Raw genomic sequence first — 22,385 nt, 5'->3', positions numbered from 1 at the left:
ATAGCTGTAGTAGAGAAATATTAAAAATGAAAACGACATTAAGATGTAAAAAATGATTACTTATAAAGTCTAAGAAACATCCCTCAGTAAGTTTTACTTACTGACCACAGAGCTACTCGTTTCTACTCTTTCAACAGAGTGAGATAATTTAAAGCTTCCCTTCGAACTTTATGGTTAAAATCAGCCTCTGTGGATTCAACTGCGGATTAATGCAATCTCACCATATTCCATGCTAGTCTCCACTGTCTCATTTGGATCCATTCTACGAGAGCGACGTCCATGTTTGGAGTTGTTGTGCACAAACATATTATCCGAAATGGCTAGTACAGGACCATCCACACTGACTGTGGTCGACAAAACCACCTATTAGAATGCAAAGAATGACATATTAATAACACAAACAATTTAAAGGAGATTAGTCTAGTACATTAAAACCTTTAGATGTCGTGCCATTAAAACAGCTGATAAAAAAGAAAAACAGATTTGATATCTCAAAATATGATTGATGATATCCTAGCAATGTCATCTTTAGGAACTTCTGCTGCTGATTTAAAATTTTGAATAATTTGCCCCTGAGAGCATTACACAAAATGCAGCCAAAGAGTGTAAAATAACATTGCAATAATTGCAGAATACCCCCAAGTATTATTGAAATTATTTGTTCTCATCCTTCTCTGGCTATCTAATTTACGCTCACTCTTTTTTTCCCAACTTTTCACCTGATTTATCCCTTTACTTTTTATTTTCTTTATCTAAGAAAAAGAATATTCATATCACTGTAGCCTAGTGTAGACTGATTCGGTCATGTGTGACATAGAAATGGGGACGAGCCTATACACTGGATGAATTTAAACTGACAATCATAGAAATCTGAAATCATAAAAAAAAAAAAAGAAAAAAAAAAAAAAAAAGATGGCTATATGGCTGGTTTTGCCATTCTTCTGGCACAAAGCAAGTCTTGACCAGATAAGCATCAATGAATAAGACAATTTCTCCCAACTGTAAAAATAAATAAATAAGACAACACATTGGCAAGCTCATATGACATCTAAAATCTTAGTATGTATGGCCATAATTAATTAATTAATTGGGTTTTAAAACACATATCAATGTGGTTTCAGTTGGCTCTTGTTTCAAAGTGAAACGAAAGTGAATATAAAATCAATGACAACATAAATTCTCAAGTGTAAAAAAGATTGCAGAGCTTAAGATGAAAAAAACAACAACATGTAAAAAAAATAAAATAAATAGATATGAAGGATGCAGAAAATGCAGTCTGTTGCAAATAAGAAAAGAAATGTCACACTAAAAACAAATGAAATAAATGCACAAAAATTTATAAGAAAGGAATGCAGGGAAATGAAGAGTGAGAGATGAAATGTCAGATAGTAGCTCCAGTACTGAAAGACAAGTGGGAGGAAGTAAAGCAGGAGGGTCCCCAGTGAGCACTTCCTGGGTCACAGAGCCTGACCTTCCCCATCTGGAGCCCATCACTCAAATCCTGACAACTTCCTGAAGCACCTTGGCTGATTTCCTGATGATCCTTGCCTCTAATCCTTTTCTGCTTTTTCTCTGATCATTCTCTGTCACTTAGGCTATGAGATTTTGTAGTCAGTCACTTTATATAAATCTCTACATAACATACAATTGGCCCCTGAAGAACTGCTGTATATGTTATCAAAAGTAATAATAATAATAAAAAAAATGTAAAATTAAAAAATTGCCACTGCAACTATACTTAATATGTAGTATATTTGTGTTGTTTTCCAGTGGAAAAAAATATACAAGATATATGTATATGAGAAGCGAAATTGCATAAAAATATTAAGACTGTTAAATTTTTCAGACAATGCATCTTGAATATAAGTATGTTTTTTTTCTTGCTTGTTTTCTAAACTTAGTGAGATCTTTACATAAAGCATCTTAATCTTTAAAAGCAAAAGATACATTATCTGACAAAACGTAATGTCTAAAGCAATGTGTAAAACTAGCTTTAAGGATGTTTGGATAATTTTACTGGAAATAAAGAAGTGTAAAGTAAAGAATCAATTATAAAGTCAGCAAAAGGGGTTAAACTCATTGTGAATGGGTTCTACCTTAGAGACAACATAACATTTCTGCATTTTGCAAAGGCCATTAATTTACAAATAAATGATCGATACCTGAAATCTCCTCATGTCTCGGGGGTTCCCTGCTGTCTTCAGACAATTTTGATTGCACTTTAGGAAAAACTTCAAGAAAAATCTGTGGGAAACACACACACACACAAAGAAAAAACAAACAAACAAAATGTAAGCCACATATGTTTTATTCCCATTTACATTTAGTCGTTTAGCAGACACTTTTATCCAAAGTGACTTACAAATGAGGACAATGGAAGCAAACAAAATCAACAAAAAAGTAATAATACACTCTCAGGAAAAAAAAGGTACAAAAGCTGTCAGTGGGGCGTTACAGGTTTGTACCTTTTATGTACTAATATGAATCTTTAAGGTAACAATATGGACTTTTGAAAAAGTACCGCCCCAGTCACAGCTTTTGTACCTCTTTTTCTGAGAGGCAAGTGCTATGACAAGTCTCTGTTAGCCCACGTACTAATAGCCACATTCTGTATTAATTGTAAAGGCTTGTTAGAAGTGGCTGGAAGACCAGCAAGGAGAGCATTGCACAAGGTGTTGTGAAGCATGCTCCGAAAGAAAGGGCCTAATTCTAGATATTGTTGGTAATATCTAGCTGTTTATTTTAAAGCCATTTTTGTTTCGTTTTCTATGACATATATTGTACAGCATGTTGGGTCAACTCTCCAAAGTAAATTCTAAGTCCTAAAGCAAAACTAATTCACTCTCTCCACCACTCCACTCACACACTTGTATTGACAGAAGAAGAAGAATTTTCATATAGTTAGATTTGTCAAAAATAATTTTCTAGACAGAAACCACAGGACTAGTCCATCCCATAATCAGGATGAATTGTTTATTGTTTCAATAATGTCTGAGATCGAACTGGCATGCTTGCAAAAATGTTTTTAAAATAAACATTTTAAACCCCATAAACATTGCATCTGAACCATTGTCATGCAACCATCTTACTTGTATCTTACAACATGGCTGTCATGGTTTTGTGTGCTGTTTCATGCCCGACCCATGCTACACATACCATTCTTTTCACTTATCAACTTTTTAGTCCTTAATGAAATCATAGAGCACAGCTGCAAGCAGGCAAATTAAAGCACATCGAAATGCACACATTAGTCACTCCCCCACTCACTTAGCATGCAAATCTCTAAGCCTCACTGCCTTGCATCTTCTGCCATGTATCCATTCACTGCATCATAATTAGACTCATCTTGCATAAATAATTAGGACCCCTGGAAAACCTTGCAACTTCAGCACAAAACCGCTCTATCTTTGTTTTGTCATAAGTAAAGGTTTAATGATAACAATGCAAGATTTGCACTGTTGTGGTGTCTAGATTTCTTGGAGTAAAGTCTTCAGAGCGGGCCAATGCTAAATATTTAGAACTGAGATGATTATATATGCATTGTTTTCATATATATTTTTTATACATAGAAGTTACATACAAAAAAAAAAAAAAAAAAAAAAAAAGAATTGACATATAGATTATATAAAAGTGTTCAGTAAATAAATACATAAACAAACATTTGGTTGATATTAAATACAATTAAATACAATACACTACAATACACTAAACTCTAGACAATCCGGACTAAAATGTGTCAGATTACTTTTTGAAAGTTTGAAAGAATGGCATTTATTTGAAATACAATTTTTTTTTAAAACTTTGTAAAGATTTCTACTGCCATTTTTGGTCAATTTAAATGCATCCTTGCTGAATAATAGTATTAATTTATTTCCTTTTTTTTTTTACTAAACTTTTAAATGGTACTGTATAATGGTTTCCACAACAATATTCAACATTCATAATAATATTAAATGTTTTAGATCGTCATATTAGAATGATTTCTGAAAGACCATGAAAGATTGTGAATTCTGAAAGATCACACCGAAGACTGGAGTAAAACCAGCTTTGCCTTTACAGACAAATTATATTGTAAAATATAATAAAATAGGAAGTAGTCCTTTTGAATTGTAATAATATTTTACAATATTAATGATTTTTTTTTTTCACATATATGTAAAAAATAAAAACTCTTAATGATTCCAAACAACCCAAATAAAATATGGCATAGTTTTGATACTATTACTGTAATTATATAGACAAAATGAATACCTTTTAAAGAATGAGTAGGTATTTCCAATCATTACATTCTGATCATTTTGATTCATGAATCATTTTGCCATTTCTTTGCGGATTAACTCTAATAAAATGTTATCTTGATGGCTAAAGTTGGTCACAATTTAGAAGAAAATTGAGTATATGCGATATATTGAACACCTGAATTGTAAGTAATATCCATTAGTGGACAGACTGTTGACTACATACTGAAACAAAAGCTGAGAGAGACTGCTGATATTCAGAACCATCACTCATCAGCATTTCCCCTGTCCATCTCACATCCCTCCCATTCCGTCTTAGAAAAACAAAACAGTGTCATGACATAGAGCGAGAGGGGGAAGGAAAATTAAGAAACCAGATGTGCAGCATCGAAACACTGACATGCTGAAAAGTTTGAGCAGCAATACATCAACGACTGTATGCCACATGTGTGTGAGAAAAGACACTCGTCTGCACAGAAATTCAGTTTTATATCACAGCAACATATTCAACCCAACACAACATTAAGAATGTAATCTTGAAGACACAAACCATGAAGTATCAGAACTATTTATAGCCATAATGTAACCATAATAACTGATTTCAAAATTTTGTATATACACATATTCCCATTCTGTATCTATTGGATTCATCATCAACTAATCAATTCAAAAAACATACAACAAAAAGGGGGGTAAAATCTGGTGTCGAATTGTGTGCTGTAGGTGAGGATTGTGGGGGAGCCTCTGAGGGGTTTTGGGTAGCAGAGGTTAGGGCTGGTCATAAATACTCTGGGCTCCCAGAATCCCTAGGCAGACTTTGGGGCCAGACTGGTCGAGGGGTTAACAGGGCACGTTCCCAACCTCTGACCCCACTAACAGGGCACACATAGAGGCTCTAAAAATCAATACCTCCATCACCACATACCACACCAGGACCTTTCGCACGTGCTTCCACAACTAAGAAAAATAAAAGCAACCAACCAAAAGATTGTCTCTGGACTATAAAAAAAAAAAAAACACATTACCAATGAATTTTATTATCAGTATGACAATTTAAGTGACAAAAAGTGAAAAACTAACACTTTCATATTCGCTATCATAAACCTGAGTTGGTATGACTTCTACATGTGCAAATACTGATAATGAATATTTTCACAGTTTTATGTTTCATTTGAAGCAAGGGAATCTGAACTTTTAAAAATAAGAGTTCACATGCATGTTCATGTCACAAATTTGCTCATTTGATTCGCTACTTAGAAACTACACAGAATCTTAACTATTTTATATTAATTTAACAAGATAAGTGTTCTTTGATTTGTAGTCGTTATGGTCCTAATCTGTGAAAACTCTTTCACTGACCATCTATGACTAACTAAGCACTATAAAAAGTGCCACAAGAAATACTAGTTAACTAGCGCTTTCCCTTTAGTTAAACATTTTCATTTCTTATTTTCCCCCCATGCTATGTTTTAATTTTGTTTCTGTGAATGCTAATGCATATTTTCTGTAAAGCACTTTGTAAACACAGTAGCAAAAGGTGCTATTCATATTTTTCAGTCACATGATTATTTGCCTCATTTTCCATGTTTTATGACAATCAGTGGGGCAAAGAAATGGCAGTGAATACAAAAACATGAAGAAAGATCCTTAATTTTTTTTTTTTTAAGTTGATCACTGAATTTGACCCTGCCTATATAGTATACTATCTATCTATCTATCTATCTATCTATCTATCTATCTATCTATCTATCTATCTATCTATCTATCTATCTATCTATTATATATATATATATATATATATATATATATATATATATATATATATATATATAAAACAACAACATGTAGCAAATAATAACAAATTAATTTATATAGAAACAAATTATACTTTTAGAGCTTTATAAACAATTAAATAAATAAATAAACAAATTAATTAATGAATTAATTAATTCCTGAATTTAGAAATATCTGTTATAATGCTCAGTGCTTGCCCCGAGTATGTCTGTGTAAGCGCAGATTTATTTAGCTAATGCAGAAAATAAAAAGTGAAATTTCTGCACAAGCTTTCATCTTTGTGGGGAAACAAAGGCGGGGCAATATGCATGAATACAAGAGTGGCAGATAGGAGAAAAGAAGGAAAATATGTGTGCTTAATTAGCCAGTAATGATGGGATCTGACAAACAACATCTGTTTTCAAATTGGGAGTATGTTTGTATGTGTGTGTGGGGATTGAATGGAGTATGCCAGCACTCATTTTACTGAACATCTCAAACAGAACAGCTTGATGTGAGTTTAGAGAACAAAAAAGAAGCATGCAGCTTTCAAAAAAAAACTTTTACTTTTGTAATGCACTTTATTTTATCACACAGATATTAGAGAAAATGTTTAATTACCAGCCTTGCCATCCAGTCATCTTGAGCTATTTTAACTATAAATGCCAGTCCGATCAAATTTACCCTCTGCATCATATGCTGTCATGGGTAGAGATATATATGTCAGCCTGTGTGTGTGTGTGTGTGTGTGTCTGTGTGTGTGTGTGTGTGAAGACACTGGTGTCTTAAATTTCACTAATGAGTTAATGATGCCCCCTGGTGCTAGCCTGGCCCCTCTGTTTGTTTGTGTGTGTGTGTCTGCTTGTCAACAATCTGGAGGAGATCCAGAAGATTTCATCCTCCAAGCTAAAATCTGTATGCCCCATCATCCCACTTTCTCTGTGGAAATACATTCCTGTTTTTTGTGCATACTGCATGTTTTGGGATATATTCATCAGAACAGATGCGCTGAATTAGTTTACATCATTGACGTATTCTAAATCACAATGTAGTCTCATGTGTGTGCATATGTCTATGTGTGTGTGTGTGATGACTCTGTCCGGACTCAGGTCAGGGTTGATAGGGCCATTGACAGCTTCCCAGCAGGCCTGCTGTGAGACCTGTCAGTCTCCCTACTATTTTCTTCGTCCCATTCTCCTTCAACACAGTTCCTCCCTCTCGCTCCCCCCTCACTCCTGTCTGCATGTGTACACATTTGCTATGGATTAGCCATGGACATTATATTTTAACACCATAGGCAGCACTAGACCCATCTGCATGTTCCTCACAGCAGTTACAGAAATCCAAATAAAATCCAAATCCAAATCTAATTTAAAGCACATAGACCGCAACCAAGGTTTAGAAACATTAACACTTTAAAATATGATCCAGAAAAATGGATGCAACCAGTGCTAAATTTCATTGTTCTATAGCAGCTACCATTTGTTGGGTTTTGTTGCTGCTGCCGAACAAAAATTTCCCTTCAGGAACGGTTAATTGTCTTTCTATTGATCCAGTTGTTTTGCACTCCCCTGGGCTTGATTAGCAAACCAAGAGGGGACAGATGGTACCATTCCTATTACTGTTACCCCCTACCCCCCACCCCCCCCACCCACCACCACTACCAAAATCAGAGTATTCATTGGAGAGAGAACTAGACATGTGAATGAAATGTTATGCCAGAACAGTCTTTGAAGCAACAGCCAACAAAAGAGTGTTAAAATATTTTTTTTGAGTCAACATCCTCGTTGTACTACTGTCGCTCTTAAATTTGAGAGCCACGTAGCGTTTTTTGTTTTTATTGTTGTTAACTTATTGCCTTTTTTTTTAATTGATCAATTCTGAAATCAGGATTTCATTATTTCAAAGGTTATGTTAGTACAGTACACATTAGTAGTTAAAATAGAGGACTGGTATTTATAACTATATCCAAATTCTGTGGATATATTGCAGTTTACTAAATTAATAGCAACTTCTTTTCAGCAATCTTTAGAACAAAATTTGGAAACAGTTATGACAAAAGAAAACAAACAAACAAATAAGCATACCAATCCATCAGCCTTAATTATACTATTGGCAAGATTATACCATATTGATTATTTAAGTTTGTTTCCACAAAACCCACTGTGGGATTGATATCCTTTCAACCCTCTTTCTTTTCAACAGCTCTTTTTCAACCCCCACTGGTCATACAAATTCATTTATTGAACCTATGTGGAACTGACTTGCTAAACCTCAAGCTGTTAGCCATACAGCTGAACTTTTACCACAAAGGCTGGATACCAAAGCTTCAAAAACATTTATTATCTTTATTAGTGCTTCTCTTTTATTTACTAATTAGTGTTTTTCCTTTGACAAAAGTTTCCTAATCAAATTTAGACATCCAATTTTCTTAAGACTTAAACAACTGAAAAAAAAAAAGTTAAATTCTTATATAGTTTTTACAAATGATGGTTATGGTTTGGTTCCTGATTTATATTAGTATGCTGGTTTAGCCAGCATACTAATATACGCCAACCAAAATGTTTATTATCATCCTTATTGCCAACTTGCCTGAGAAATTTTAAAAATAACAGCTTTCATCTGCAGGATCAAAGTATGTGGCCAAAGCACACTGGTGGTATTGATCAGTCATGGACTGTAGGATTGACTAAGTTGGTCTCTAAATCAATTTAATTCTAACATAGGCACAAGCACATGATAAGACATAATTACAAACCAACTAGCATAAGTAAAGGTTTCAAATGTGCCAAAATTAGTATGAAATATAACATATGGACAGGTAATGATACAAAGCTAGGCTGTAAACTCTGGCAGCAAGAAGAACCAAGAGGAGATGTGGGGCTTAATGTGACAAAAGCCTCCTTCAGGATCAGCTGAGAGCCATTCTCTCCCTTTCTGCTAATAACTGGATTAGTTGCGGAGGCAGAAAGGGGGTGGAGAGACAGACAGACAGAGCAGCAGGTCCAAACAAAACGGACACAGATTAAAAAAGGAGGGGGGTGTAGGTGCTTTGGGATCACAATTCCCACATGCATTGGGGAGGTATCCTGATGAGACTGACTAATTATATCAATATTTGGGAAAAAGGTTGTAGGTGGCAACAGAAAATGAGAGAGTGAAGGTTAAATCATGTAGAATTTAGCACAATATCCATTTTTCCATATTCATGATTTTTAAAATGGTGCACAATACATTTGTTTACTTCTGCCAAAACTGAGAAGTACAGTATCATAATGCACAAATGATGTAATGTATAAGCTACAGGGAGAGAGAAAAAAAGTGTGTATCATCACTGAGCATGGCTGTTTAAAACCACTGTTTTATTGAAACTCTGGGTAAATCTTGCCATGTTTGGAGAATAAATAAATACAAAAAACAGGACAGAGAGAGACATAGAGAGAGAGGAGAGAAGAACCAGAGAGAAAATTATAAAAACAGCTGTGGTGCTAAGGAATTCTGGGAAAATCTAAGACAAATGTCCATTTTTTCCTTTCTTGACTTGAGAAAGACAGCGCAGATCCTCAGAGATGCTTTATAAACAATGTTAGCTTGAACAGGATATCACGCAAGATCTGATCATAAAGGAAACTATATTATCCATATCTTTTAACGATAGCTTGTGGTAGCCAGGTTGTGGAAGAATGAGTTTATGGGGCATTTAAGAGTTTCTTTATGTATAGGAAAAGGAGAAAATGAGCAAAAAACTGACCCTTTCTAAGCAAGGGGGGAGGGATAAAGAAGGACAGTTTTTTTTCAGTCTCAAAACCCTAATCACTACCTAAAAGTGAAATATTACTGATATTTCTTACATACAGACTAAACTGGTTTTGTCCCTGAGAGAATTCATTGGGCCTAGTTTTAATATGCTAGTCTTAGGGTGATAAACCATGGGCCTTATTTTTCTCTTATCAGAATTCAGCTCCATTGAGTTCCCTCAAAATGATTATATCTCAGGTTTTTCTTCCCTTTAATCAAATGAAATAGAAGTAAAATAGACTGTGGACACTGTGCACAAATAAATCATTCAAACATGTTCCTGTTTGAGTCAAAAAGAAAAGGTTTGTTACCAGACTTACCTGTCAATGATGACAGGGTCAGATGGTGTCTCATTACGATTGCCGCAGCTTTTTTTCTCACAGCAGCGACTTTGTATGAAAAAGAGAAGATAATGAATGATTAAAACTTGCTGCATAAGACTACTACAATTAAAGCAGTCAAGCAATATGTCACAATGATTGTGAATGATCAAGCTCAATCGGCACTTCTAAAGCTACACACACAAACATGACCCTATACAGAGCAGACAACCCACACACACACACACCATCGGAGGACCTCCTGTCTGTTCATGGGCACTTCCCCACTCCTACCCACCCCCTCACCCCCCACCCCTCATGCACCACGCCACCAGCATAACAAAAGTGCCCCCCCCACCCCTGGCCATCTGCCTATATGCTTTCTCCTTTCACCCACCCCACAGCCCCCCGTCAGACAGAGTCACTCCCCAGCTGTGTAGCCTGCCCTCTGCACCCCCTTCCCCATCAGCTCTGTTATTAACCAGCTGTGAGCGCCCACTCTGGCATCTGCTGGCTACACAATGGGGGCAGAGCCAATTCTGACTCCCCCTCTGCCCTCCCTAATTCTGTCCTCAAGCCTGAGGTCACTGCTCACCCCCGTCTCTTCTGTCTCCTGTGACACTTGCTGTTCCTCTTTTTCTCAGCCCAGCTACCATGTACTCTTTATAGACATGAACTTATTCTGTATAGAAAATGTGTATTATTCATCATTTTGTTAATGATTAGCATTTAGCATCGTCTGTGAACATCAGTGCAGGCTTGCAGTTTGCTTTTATCAATGCTAGGTGAAATTGTTGTTTAAAAATTCAATCATTTCAAACGGTAACCACAAAAATTCCCCCATGCAGATTTTGTTTGTGGTTGGTCACGAATTTGCCACACTGACCAACAGAAAGCCGCTTAGTTTAAAAGTGACCTCATTTCCATAACGTGACTGCGCCTTTAGAGTGAAACTGACTATAGAAATTAATTTTTGGTTGGTTGAACATACAGCATATTTTCCTGAAGTATTGCTTTTAAAGGTCTAGGGATTCAAACACAGAAGCCATTACTGCTATTATGAACGTGTGACCCAAGACAAGAAAACATGTACATTTTACTGGATTAATATGGGGATGTTCTGAGCAAATGTTTTCTGCAAGGGCTGAAATCAGTCCTAAATCAATGTAACTCAATATTCTGTAGAGTTGTAACATAGATCTAACATTTCCAATATGTGTGTACCTTCCCTTAATAATGAGAGTTTGTGGTCTTGTACTATGATAGCTAATCATGTTAACATTACTTATGCTAAAAAAGCAAGAATCTTTCATTGAATATTTTCTAAAATATACTTTTTTTCTCAGTATGATGAACAGTTTAATAATCTGAACAACTTTTCCCACTATAAAGAACCTTTTGCACATTGGTTCCAACCATTGATGCCAATAAAGAACCTTTATTAATAAGAATGTAGGTAGACTGATGTAAAGTATGGGTCGGATTTGCTGCAAGTTCAAAAAAGCTCAAACAAGTTATCCCCCTTAAATGGCACCTTGCAGATCAACAGATTTAATTTTATTTTTTCTCACCTGCACATGACCTCATGAGTAAGCAGAACACGGCACATTTCTGGATTCTTGTTCTGTCCCTCGTATGATATAGGCTGAACCATGTAAAGCACAATTAAAAAGAGGTTATCAACACATTACAGAGCAAAACTAAGAAAGTGTTTCTTGCGGCTAAAAGAAGAAGATGCTTTACCTGTTTAGTGACAGAATCAATGAGACGTGCATAAAGATCTTGTTCTGTGCGAACACCTGTGAACAAAAACAACAAACAAACCTTGTTAATGCCTTATTCTTAACAGATGTTGATACAGACACTACTTAAATTTGGAACCACATTGCCATTGGATTAAACAGTATGAAAGTGTAGAATATGTTATTTCTTTGATAAGAAAACAAAAATAAAAGTGTTAAATGTCCATTTAACATATAATATGATCACATAATTATTGCTTTTTTGCTCTGCAAAAATTCAATGTTGAATGCTATATGTCCCAACAGAATGATTATATTTGTGGACAAGAAGATACATGTGATGAGAAATGTTGAGCATACCATTACTATAGAGGAGCTGGAGTTTGTAGTGAGTTCCATTATTGGTCTTTTCCCCCGTCTGCTCCTTAGAAGAACAACAAGGTCAGACATGGAAAGAACAAAGAATTTTGATCACACAGAATTAGCATTTAATCAAGCATACAGGAGTTCATGATTGATTAATGTCTACAAATCACATCTATACTACTGCAGTATACAGTTTTAATGAGTTTGGTGCATTTACCACTCATAAGCGAATTGCATTACTGCCAAACATTCCATTTGCATCTCTTCTCAGTTTAACCATCGGGGATGCAGGTAACTGTTGTACTGTAATGTAAAATGCAACTACATGCATTTTTTTATTACAGTATGTGATGTGATACTGTAAACTGAGGCCTTACCATTACCATTACTGTAAGTGTGATTTTGTAATTTTCGATAACACACTGAAGAGATTATAAACATTAAATTCACCACTTACTTGTGAAAATAGCATTGAAGTGAATAGAGAAACTATAAAAAAAATATCTAACTTTACTTTTAGGCATCTGATGTGTAAGAGTGCAAGAATGGCTTCTCTCATTTTCCTGCAATTCAAATATTCCTTATATTCTGTTTGTTTTATAAAGTTTTGTTTTCTCTCGCCAAGCTCAAGCTTTAAATCTATGTTAAACTGTAGGAAACATAATCAGAAATCCAATAATATTCAATTATGTGAATCATGTTATAGAATATACCTTATCCTGCTCCACAAAGTCAACAAATGCTGTCCTCTCCACTTCCACAGGCTGTCCATTGCGGTCATAAAGTGCCAGAACAAAATGGAAGAAGTTGGACTTTCTGAGATTGGAGGGAGGCTGCTTTTCAAAGTGAGCACGGGATAAAGCCAATCCACTATGGATGTAGGGTTTGCAGAATAAAAACAGATGATTTATTTATTCATGTTTTTCAATATAACTGACCATGGTATAATACAATCCACCAAATTCAACATACAATTCTTAATGCATGTCTCCGACAAGATATAAAAAATTAAAAACATCTCTATTGGAGCCACAGTCCACTGATTCTAGTAATAAAAATGTTTGCTTGTGTCTGAATTTGTAAAACCTTGTCTTGTTGAAGACAGTACTTATTTAAGCCTAAAAAAAGTTTATTTTGAGCACATAGTCATGATTAAAATATTAGAAATAGCCTATATAATTAAGCAACTGTCTTTTTCATATTTTATTAGTTGCTTTCACCAAATTCTATTACAGGTTCTTAAATTGTTTTAAAAATTAAAGGATAAAAAAAAAAAAAAAAACGTTAGCATCAATGTGATATATCACACGTTTTGTCATAAGGACACACTTGAACCACCCAAATGTAGCCATCAAATCAGGTTTTCAATGTTGTAATTTTTCTAATAATATATAACATTAAAATAAAACATATAACTATAACATTTGATGAAATAACTCGTGACATCTCAAAAAATCGTAAAAAACTGACAGCTAATTACGAATGTATTCCTATAGATTTATATGAAACAACTAACAAGTTTCGATGGTTGCCTTTTCCAAAGGCACCAATGGTCTCTGTAATCTGGGCCGTTGACATAGATTAATTTATGTAATTATGAAATCGAAAAATAAATACTGAAATCGTAGATTCGTGTCTTTTCGGTAGCCTAATACTTAGGATGATTATTAGAAGTGTAATTATCACCACTATAGTCTGCTTTTAATTATATGATTTTGAATTCCTCAAAATAAAACTATTCAGTTGTGTATAGCCTAAATTCTTTGATACTGGATTAAATGTATGCTTAAAGATAATTAGGCTATGTTACACTTCAAGTGAGCAAGTAGTAATGAAAAGGAAAGAAGAACGACAAACAATCGCCGTTCAAGTGACGTGCTCAAACGTTTTAAGTAATATCATCGTGACACAAAACGGGTTTCATTGTATTGTCTTGTTTGCCTCTTTCACTCGACTCGTGACTCTGTCACCTCAAGCTATTGACAAGAGCACTGAAGGCTGAGATCCGAAGCTATAATCTCCGGTGTCATTTTACGTTCACCGCCACAGAAGAGCCTTACCTGTTGCTAGATATTTTTGCAACGTTGTAGAAAACAAAACACTCTTAAAGTTAATGATTCTAAATACAAAAAGAAACCATACACGTGCATGTTACATTTGGTAGATACATATTCTGATAGCCTAACTCATAACTTCGTTTAGGCTAATAGGCCTATTTATTTTATTTTTAATTCATGTTCTGTTCTTTTGGATGGTAAATAAACAGTTTAACATTTGTGTTGTGTGTTATTTCTAAGGATGCACAGTTTATGAAGAAATATTTTTAGACTTTAGGTGGTGTTTTTACATGTAAAGATTTTTTTTAGTGTAGCTACATCAGTGCAGAATACCCTACCTCTGTGCCGCTATGTTTGCATCAATAACGCCGACATTCCGCACCCAAGAACGAACAGGATCCATTTCTTCTTCAAAAGTTCCAACTTTCAACCCTCGGATGTTTCTTGTCGGGTGATCTTGACTCCCAAACATTTAAAACAAAATTGCAATAACAGGGCAGCTTCTTGTGCAAAAGCACTAGCCTTTACAAAGTCGAAATATTGTGGAAATTCTGCTTATCACTTAGTAGGTTTAATGATTTTCTCAATTTTAAGATTAGACTGCCGGCATTCTCTGAAATAGTCCATGAAATACCCCGTGCTTCTTTTTGGAAACTGTTTGGAAACTTGCTTTCTTGGCGTAGATTTTTCCTTCTTCAATACCCATTCAAACTATAGTCCGCTCGTTCACCTGTACAGGAGCAACATTCACTTACCAAACAAAGTCGGCCGATAAGCTATGCTTCTACAAATAAACCCACTCAAGAAAGTTAAAACATCCACAAATTGCTCTGAAGATGTTGTCTGCTCTGCCGATTACCTTGTAATTGCTGAGGATGCTTATCGTACCCGTTCAAAACCATGAGAACGTGATGATGCTGGGAGAGTCTACTGGGACCCATACTATCTGCCAGAGCTCCAAAAAAGAGGAGGGGCGAATCCGTATTTGGAATACTGAAAAGTCCCCCTTTTTTGACGTTCTTGCAGTAATTCACTGTTTGTTGGAATATGCAAAGGACATAGCATAGCAAATGAATGTTTCATTTATTTATGTATTTATTTTTGACCTATTTCAGTTACATTTTCATTAAATGTCAATTCGTTGGACTAGCCTATTCAAAGCACAGCACTAAATTACTACAAATAGGACACATCTTATAAATAGCTGTAGGATTTTAAAACAACATATATATATATATATATATATATATATATACACATACATACATACATACACACACACACACACACACATACATATATATATATTATATATATTGTTGGGTTTATGATTTTTTTCTGAATTATTTTGTGTAAGTAAATTCATCTATTACAAAGAAAAACGAATATTAAATGAGTCTGAACGGCTGACATCTGCTGGTAGAAAGCAGCAGACGGCCAAAACAATGAGATTTTTCTGAACTTTTTTAAGACCATTTCCTCTCTGTAAGAAGAAGCTTTTCCATCTTTTCTTGCTACTGGATAGGGTTATTGTCTGTTCGTGGGGCTCAAATAACTAAACAATGAATGTGAGCCCCCCCACCAAACACCACCACCCGGCTTATACCAACCATCTGCCAGCACGCCTCGGAGTCAGCTGTTCACCCTATTATGTGACCTGTTGCGGAATCCATGTACACTCTGCAACGTAGCCTACTCACTGTTTCACTAGCCGCACCACTACTAGGCCTACATTTGTATTTCATATGAAAATAATAATAATAATAAAAATAATATGTTGTTTCGTAATCGATAATAAATATTTCTTAATTTCGATTTTTCGAAAAGCTGGCGCAGCATCGGGGATCTGATATTTTACCCATTATTTTGAAAACTTGTAGCCTTCTATTTGCTTAATAGAATATAGGTTAAATATGAGGCTCCATCCATAACCACAACACAAACCTACCCCTTGGGGCAAGCAAAGGAAACTTTTAGCAGATGTTTTACGTGAATACGCGCACCCGTGCACCATAATTGTCAATATTTCTCAAACGCCATTTATTTACTTGGTCTACATTAATATGCATTAGATAAGCATTTTAGGCAAGCTATATTTCATTCTAAGATTTAAAAGACGTGACTTATAAATATTGTTAGTTGCTTATTAGCCTACTTGATCATTATAAAGCTGGTAGGCTATAGGGCTAGGCTACCTATTCAGATAGTATTTCCAGAGATATATAATGTTTTGCCATTGGTGTTGAGTTACATAGGCTACATGCACTTGAAGAGCTCCATGTAGCTGGGTCTAGAAAATGTGTAATTTAGCTAATTGAAACTTGTTTTAATACCAAAAAGTGCTTTAATAACTGATAGGTCTTTTTAATATGGCGTCATTTTCTGTGAGGAATGATCGAGAAACGTTCAGCCCATCCCCCTGTCTCAAGTGAAGAATGTTGTGCAAATCTTAGTGAGATTAATTAAAACACTAAAACAACTTAACGTGTCTCAGTTGTAATAATATATTAATGTTTTGTATGTTTATGTTTTCCAACCACGTAAATAGTCTACCCGATAAGGCTGTCAAATTTCCTAAGATAATTTTTTGTGCAGTTACATTTATGCATTTAGACGCTGTTTCTTGGGAAATGAACCCACTAACTTTTTCGCTACTGACGCAGTGCTCTAGCACTGAGCTACAGTAACACATATCATGTCTTGAAGAGCAAGAGTCATACTCTAAGCGAAATTAGGCTAGTTAATATAATGTTAATATAAATAAAGTAGGCTATAATATCAGGAAACAGGCAGCAAAGTTAGCTAAGAGTTATAGTATCCATCCATTCAGAAATTATTTTCTTAATTCGTAAGGCACTGCATGCAAAAGTGATTCCTTTGGTTGAGTTTTATTCCAGTGACCTAACTTAGCAGCAAATTATCTTATGTTCCAAAACAGGTACAGATCTGTAACTTCACAATTTAAAGATAGCCTATTGCTTGTCAATTTAATTTCTTGATTAGCATTAATGGGGAATTTTATCTTTACAAGAATGCTCATTTACACGCACATTTTCTTAGACTAAACTCTCCAAAGCGTTAAACAACATCATGCACTCATAGTTTTTTCCGCTCTTATGCATTTTTCAACTCGTTTATTTATGTAGCGCTATTTAAGATACACACTACACACTGTTTCAATGTAGTTTCACAGACATACACATTGTTAATATTTTGTTAATATAGGTAGCCTATACATTACACAGTTTACAGAATAGCGACAGATCAGTTTACATTTGGAAACGACATAAACGATCAAACAGCTGAGAGTTTTTTTTTTTTTCGTTCCTCGGTCGACATAAAGGGTTCATTAAACGTAGAACCTAACAAAATACTATTTGAACAATGAATTGTAGCATTTCGACAGAGAACTAGTATAAAGTCCTTATGTCCACAATTTGTACTTAGGTTCTATTGAAGATAGAGTGTTTTGTACAGTGCTAGAACTGTCACTGGTGTCCCTTAAAAAATTACGCCCTGCAGAACTGCCCTTGTTAAACAGCCACGTGGACAGCACCCTCCTACCTCCACTGTCTACAGCTCCTCCAGAAGCCTGCGATCGGTGATTGAGCGGCGCCTCGTGGTACCACCGCAGAGAGGCACACTCAGAGCCGAATCCCTGACACTTTTCGAGAAACTATTGAAACTTACTTATATATTAACTTGTACTTGAAACTTGTACTGATATATTATGTTATGTAAAACATATTAGCCTGAATGCACTGTAAGTCGATTAGCGTCTGCTAAATGCATACATGTATTAAAATTTATTTATTTATATAAAGTATATAGAGAGAGTGAGACTTATTTCCTGTTCCAATACATAGCTGTCTTTTGTGCACTTCAGCAACTCATTGACATAACCCTTAATCTATAAAAAAAAAAAAAAAAAAAAAAAAAAAAAAAACAAGTTATAAAGTGTACAATATAGCACAATTAAATCCTTATATTATAATCACATTGCACTTGAATCAAGATAAAGGTAATCTGCCGATTGTCCTGCAGGTGACTGCATCTTCAATGCACTTAGGGCTTTGCGATTACTCCAGGGCTGCGTTTCCCAAAAGCATCGTAAGCCTAAATTGATCGTAAAAACGATCGTACGGTTGATCTTAATATTACGGTCTGTTTCCCAAAAGCATCGTAGCTTAAGTAGCACTTGAAAATCTTCGTAGATCTACGAGTGCTCTGGAGTAATCGTACATCCCCAAGTGCATCGTAAGAAGACAGATTTATGAGGACACCTGCTGGACAACCGGCAGATTACACTTATCTAGATTTAACACACTGCAACACGAGTAATATAATAATTTTGATTGTACTTTATTGAACACTTTATTGTACTCGTTTTTTGTTTACATGAATTTATAAATGAAATAAATAAAAAGGGGAAAACAAGATAAAAAAAAACACATCTAAATAAAATGAATGAACAAAAAAAAAATAAAATCATAAAAGAAGTAATGTGGGAAATTTGCTTCAAAGACTGGGCAAAATAGGAATGAATTCAAAAAAATCTGTCAATGACTTGCTGACGTGCACGAAAACCAGCCAAGTATTGGGCATTTCTTGGTTGGCCATGTGGTCCCATGCCATCTTCGTCCTCCACATCCTCCTCCTCCTCCTCCACCTCTTCATCTTCCTCCCTGTTAAGTAAGGGCACTCTCATCTGCACTGCAATGTTGTGCAGCATAGCTGTTACTATTATTACTGCACAGCACTTTTGTGGAGCAAACAAAAGACCACCGCTGGACTGGTGAATTGCCCGAAAGCGCATCTTCCACCTCCCTATTGTGCGTTTCACAATACTACGTGCAACACGGTGTGTCTCGTTGAAATTTGTCTGCCTGTTATTCATAGGATTAGCCACAGGCGTGAAGAGATATGGCCTCAGTGGGTAACCACTGTCCCCAAGCAGCCTCCACTGTCCCTGTAAGTTTTGTGCCTCCTGACCAACAGATGAATTGGTGAACATGAAGGAGTCGTGTGTGCTTCCGGGCCACCTTGCCACAATGTCTGTAATCGAACCCTTATGGTCACAGATCACCTGGCAGTTGATAGCTGCATAGCCTTGAGGCATATATATACATGGCCATCCACAGATGGTGTAAGGATAGGGATCAAGTCACCATCGATCACTCCAATGACCTGTGGGATGTGATGATGTGTTAAAAAATACTGTTGTATTTCTGTGATGTCCTGTCTTGATGCTGGAAATTGAATGTGTTCCACAGCAAGTGGAAGTAATGCATTGGTGACCGCTTGAACAGCTCTTGAAACTGATGCCTTACTTAGTCCAAGCCCATCACCAAGTACCTGGAGAAAACTGCCTGTTGCATAAAATCTCAAGGCTGATAGGAGTTGGATTTCAGGGGAGAAGTCAAAATTTCTCCTGGTGGCATGCATCAGCTGAGGTCCAATGCTATTTAGCAATTGGGCTATTTGTTCTCTTGGCAGACGGTATCGCCTTATTATAGCCATGTCATTAAGGATATCCAAGGGGGTTTGATGCTGTCTGATGAAGGCATTTAAAGTCACCAGTCTACTTCTGTCACAGTGTCTGGGTTGTTGTTCCCCGGGGTTCCACTAGATGTCCTCCTTCTCACGGTGTCTGTCCCAGATCACTTCCTGTTCCCTTATATGGTCACCTTCCTCCTTGTTGCGTAATTGATTGTTCCCCCCACCTGTCTCCTCTTTCCCCATTATCCTTCTGTGTATAAATACCCAGTCTGTCTTAGTCTATGTCACGGAGTCCTTGTTTAATGTCAGGTTATTTCATGTCCGTCATCCTTGCCTTGTCTTGCCTTGTCTTCGTGTCTTGTTTTTATGTAGATGGATGTTTTGGTTTCGACCCCTGCCTGGACTTTTTACCCCTCTGGATTATCCCTTGAATAAATATTACTTACCTGCAATTGGTTCTCTCGCCGTTTTTCAAGCGCCTCGTAACGTGACAACTTCATGGTCATCTCTGTCTTTGTCTTTCTCTGACCCTCAATTGAAGAACACGCTGTAGTGCAGCCATGATTTCCTCTGCAAGTCTAGTGAGGTGTAAACTCTATACTAATCCTAGCTTAATTGAAGAAACCATGTGAAGGTCATCAGGCTGTGATAATGTTCACATATCCCACTGCCTATCATCAATTTCAGTAATGACATTAGGCCCTACCTTGAAGAAAGTGAAGGTGTGGCATGCTTAGAAACTGTATAGATTACATATTATATTCCTTTAATCTATCCTCTGTTCATAATGATGAAAAGTTGTGCTTATTATAAAAATGTATACATAGAACAGTACTGGTAAAAAATGTTGTTGATTTTTTTGTCTATACCTGTAGAAATGTATTGGCTAGATGAAGTACTGTATATATATTTGTGTTATCTGTCACGCCAAATATATAGACTTTATATTAATAATATTGAAACTTAAATGCTTATGTCTGAAAATAATCATCAACCATTAGCCATTTACTTCAGAAACATTTGGAAGAACTCATAACAATTATTATATTATTTCATATGGTCCTAGGCCTCGTGTGCATGGTTCAACAAACACATGGACATCAAAAACACTGCATATAGCTTTATTAATAAAAAACATTGCATAGTTTTATTAATTTGGGTTATTCAGTTCCCCACAACCTGCAAAATACATTGTACAGTGAGATGAGTCATAACTACATATAGAAAACATTTCACATTGCACAAATTACTGAAACAATAAATCACATTACCTGTGTCTTCTGGCAAGATAATTGGCACAGAAATTGAGGGCCTTGCAAAACTCATCTCCTCTAGTGCAAGCCTCCTCTCTTCTAAGGCCAGTTTGGCCTTCTTGAGCTCAATGAGCTGCTGTTGGAAGTTGTTGTCTCTCTCAATGGCTTCTTGAAGGCAATGCCTAATGTCTTTCAAGACATCTAGTTTCTCTCTCTCCAGCCGCACTAGGTCCTGACTACAGCTACAGACATTCTCAAACTGCTGAGTTGTTGTGGCTGCAGTCTGGACCACTGAAGATGGAGGCTGTGGTCTGGGAGGGTTTTTTGGAGGACTAGGAGATGGTAGGTGCTCGGAGATGGCAGATGAAACTGATGGTTCCTCTGAGCATGAAGGACCTGACTCAGGTTCAGGCTCAGGCTCAGGTTGAGTTATCCCTACTCCGCCATGGATGTCAATACCACCACTAATTCCATCTGAACCACTTGTGCCAAGTATTGACAATGCCTTTTCTTCCTCGGCTGTAAGAAGGGGGGACTCATTGGTCCCACCACCTGTTTTTTTTTAATTGCAGTCCTCTGCAGTGCCCTCTTCCTTTTTGCTAGGCTTGCAAAATCTTGCCACTTCTTGCAGACCTCCTTCCGTGACCTCTGAACACCCCTGGTTGCAGTTAGTTTGGTAGCAATGTCCTCCCAGATGTTTTGTTTTTCTTTATTAGTATGGCGTCCTTTAAATCTGGTAAAAATCACATCTTTGTTTTTCTCTATCTCCTCTATAAGAGGACATTAATTTCATCCTTTTGAAAGGTATCTTTTCTTGTTTTTTTTTTTGTTTTGTTTTTTGTTTTTTGTTCAGCCATTTTGTCAGTGTCTCCGCCTGTATGTAGGTGCTTTATATAGACTTGATTGTCTTGATTGGTAATCCAAAACAGATGACAATTATTAGGTTAAACGTTCAGAATACGATTCCATATAAGGTTAAATTTCAGCACTTCGCGAATGGACAGCGACTCGTAAGTAGCACGTAGAGCGCGTTCATGTTAAGTGCATTTTTGGGAAACGCTCGTGGAATTGCTGCGAGCGTTCGTAAGTTTGCACGTAGAAAACGCTCTTAAGAGCTAAGATACATCGTTATCGGGAAACCCGGCCCAGAGCATTTGTAGATCTACGATGATTTTCAAGTGCTACTTAACTTACGATGCTTTTGGGAAACAAACCGTAATATTAAGAACAGTCGTACGATCGTTTTTACGTTTATGAAGCTTTTGGGAAACTTAGCCCTGGGCCTGGTTTCTCGATAACGATTGATTTTAGAGCTTAAGAGCTTTTCCTACGAGTCATT

The 22,385-nt window shown here is 36.2% G+C and overlaps 1 protein-coding gene across 1 annotated transcript; it reads right to left on the bottom strand.

Moving 5' to 3' along the window:
- Positions 1-195: 195 nt before the first annotated feature.
- LOC128020592 (transcription factor COE2-like) lies at positions 196-15,208 on the bottom strand. The gene is made up of 8 exons (XM_052607218.1): positions 14,633-15,208; positions 12,951-13,107; positions 12,232-12,289; positions 11,873-11,928; positions 11,701-11,774; positions 10,130-10,198; positions 2,163-2,244; positions 196-363 (listed from the first exon to the last, which is right to left on the bottom strand). Exons 1-8 carry the CDS (start codon positions 14,764-14,766, stop codon positions 196-198), a joined length of 798 nt encoding a protein of 265 aa, XP_052463178.1. The 5' UTR covers positions 14,767-15,208.
- Between the last annotated feature and the right edge of the window lie 7,177 nt (positions 15,209-22,385).

Source organism: Carassius gibelio, chromosome A10, assembly GCF_023724105.1.
Source record: "Carassius gibelio isolate Cgi1373 ecotype wild population from Czech Republic chromosome A10, carGib1.2-hapl.c, whole genome shotgun sequence".
Lineage (NCBI taxonomy): Eukaryota > Metazoa > Chordata > Actinopteri > Cypriniformes > Cyprinidae > Carassius > Carassius gibelio.
Note: the sequence above shows the minus strand (reverse complement) of the source record. Positions and strands in the feature narration are given on the sequence as shown.

Excerpts from the sequence above, each read along its gene's own strand:
- LOC128020592 (XM_052607218.1), bottom strand. The coding sequence starts at position 14,766 with ATGTTTGGGAGTCAAGATCACCCGACAAGAAACATCCGAGGGTTGAAA. Across the intron at positions 12,290-12,950 it reads ACTTTGTGGAGCAGGATAAG|ACGGGGGAAAAGACCAATAA; the intron begins GTATATTCTATA and ends TCTAAGGAGCAG. Across the intron at positions 11,929-12,231 it reads CCAGCTCCTCTATAGTAATG|GTGTTCGCACAGAACAAGAT; the intron begins GTATGCTCAACA and ends TTTTGTTCACAG.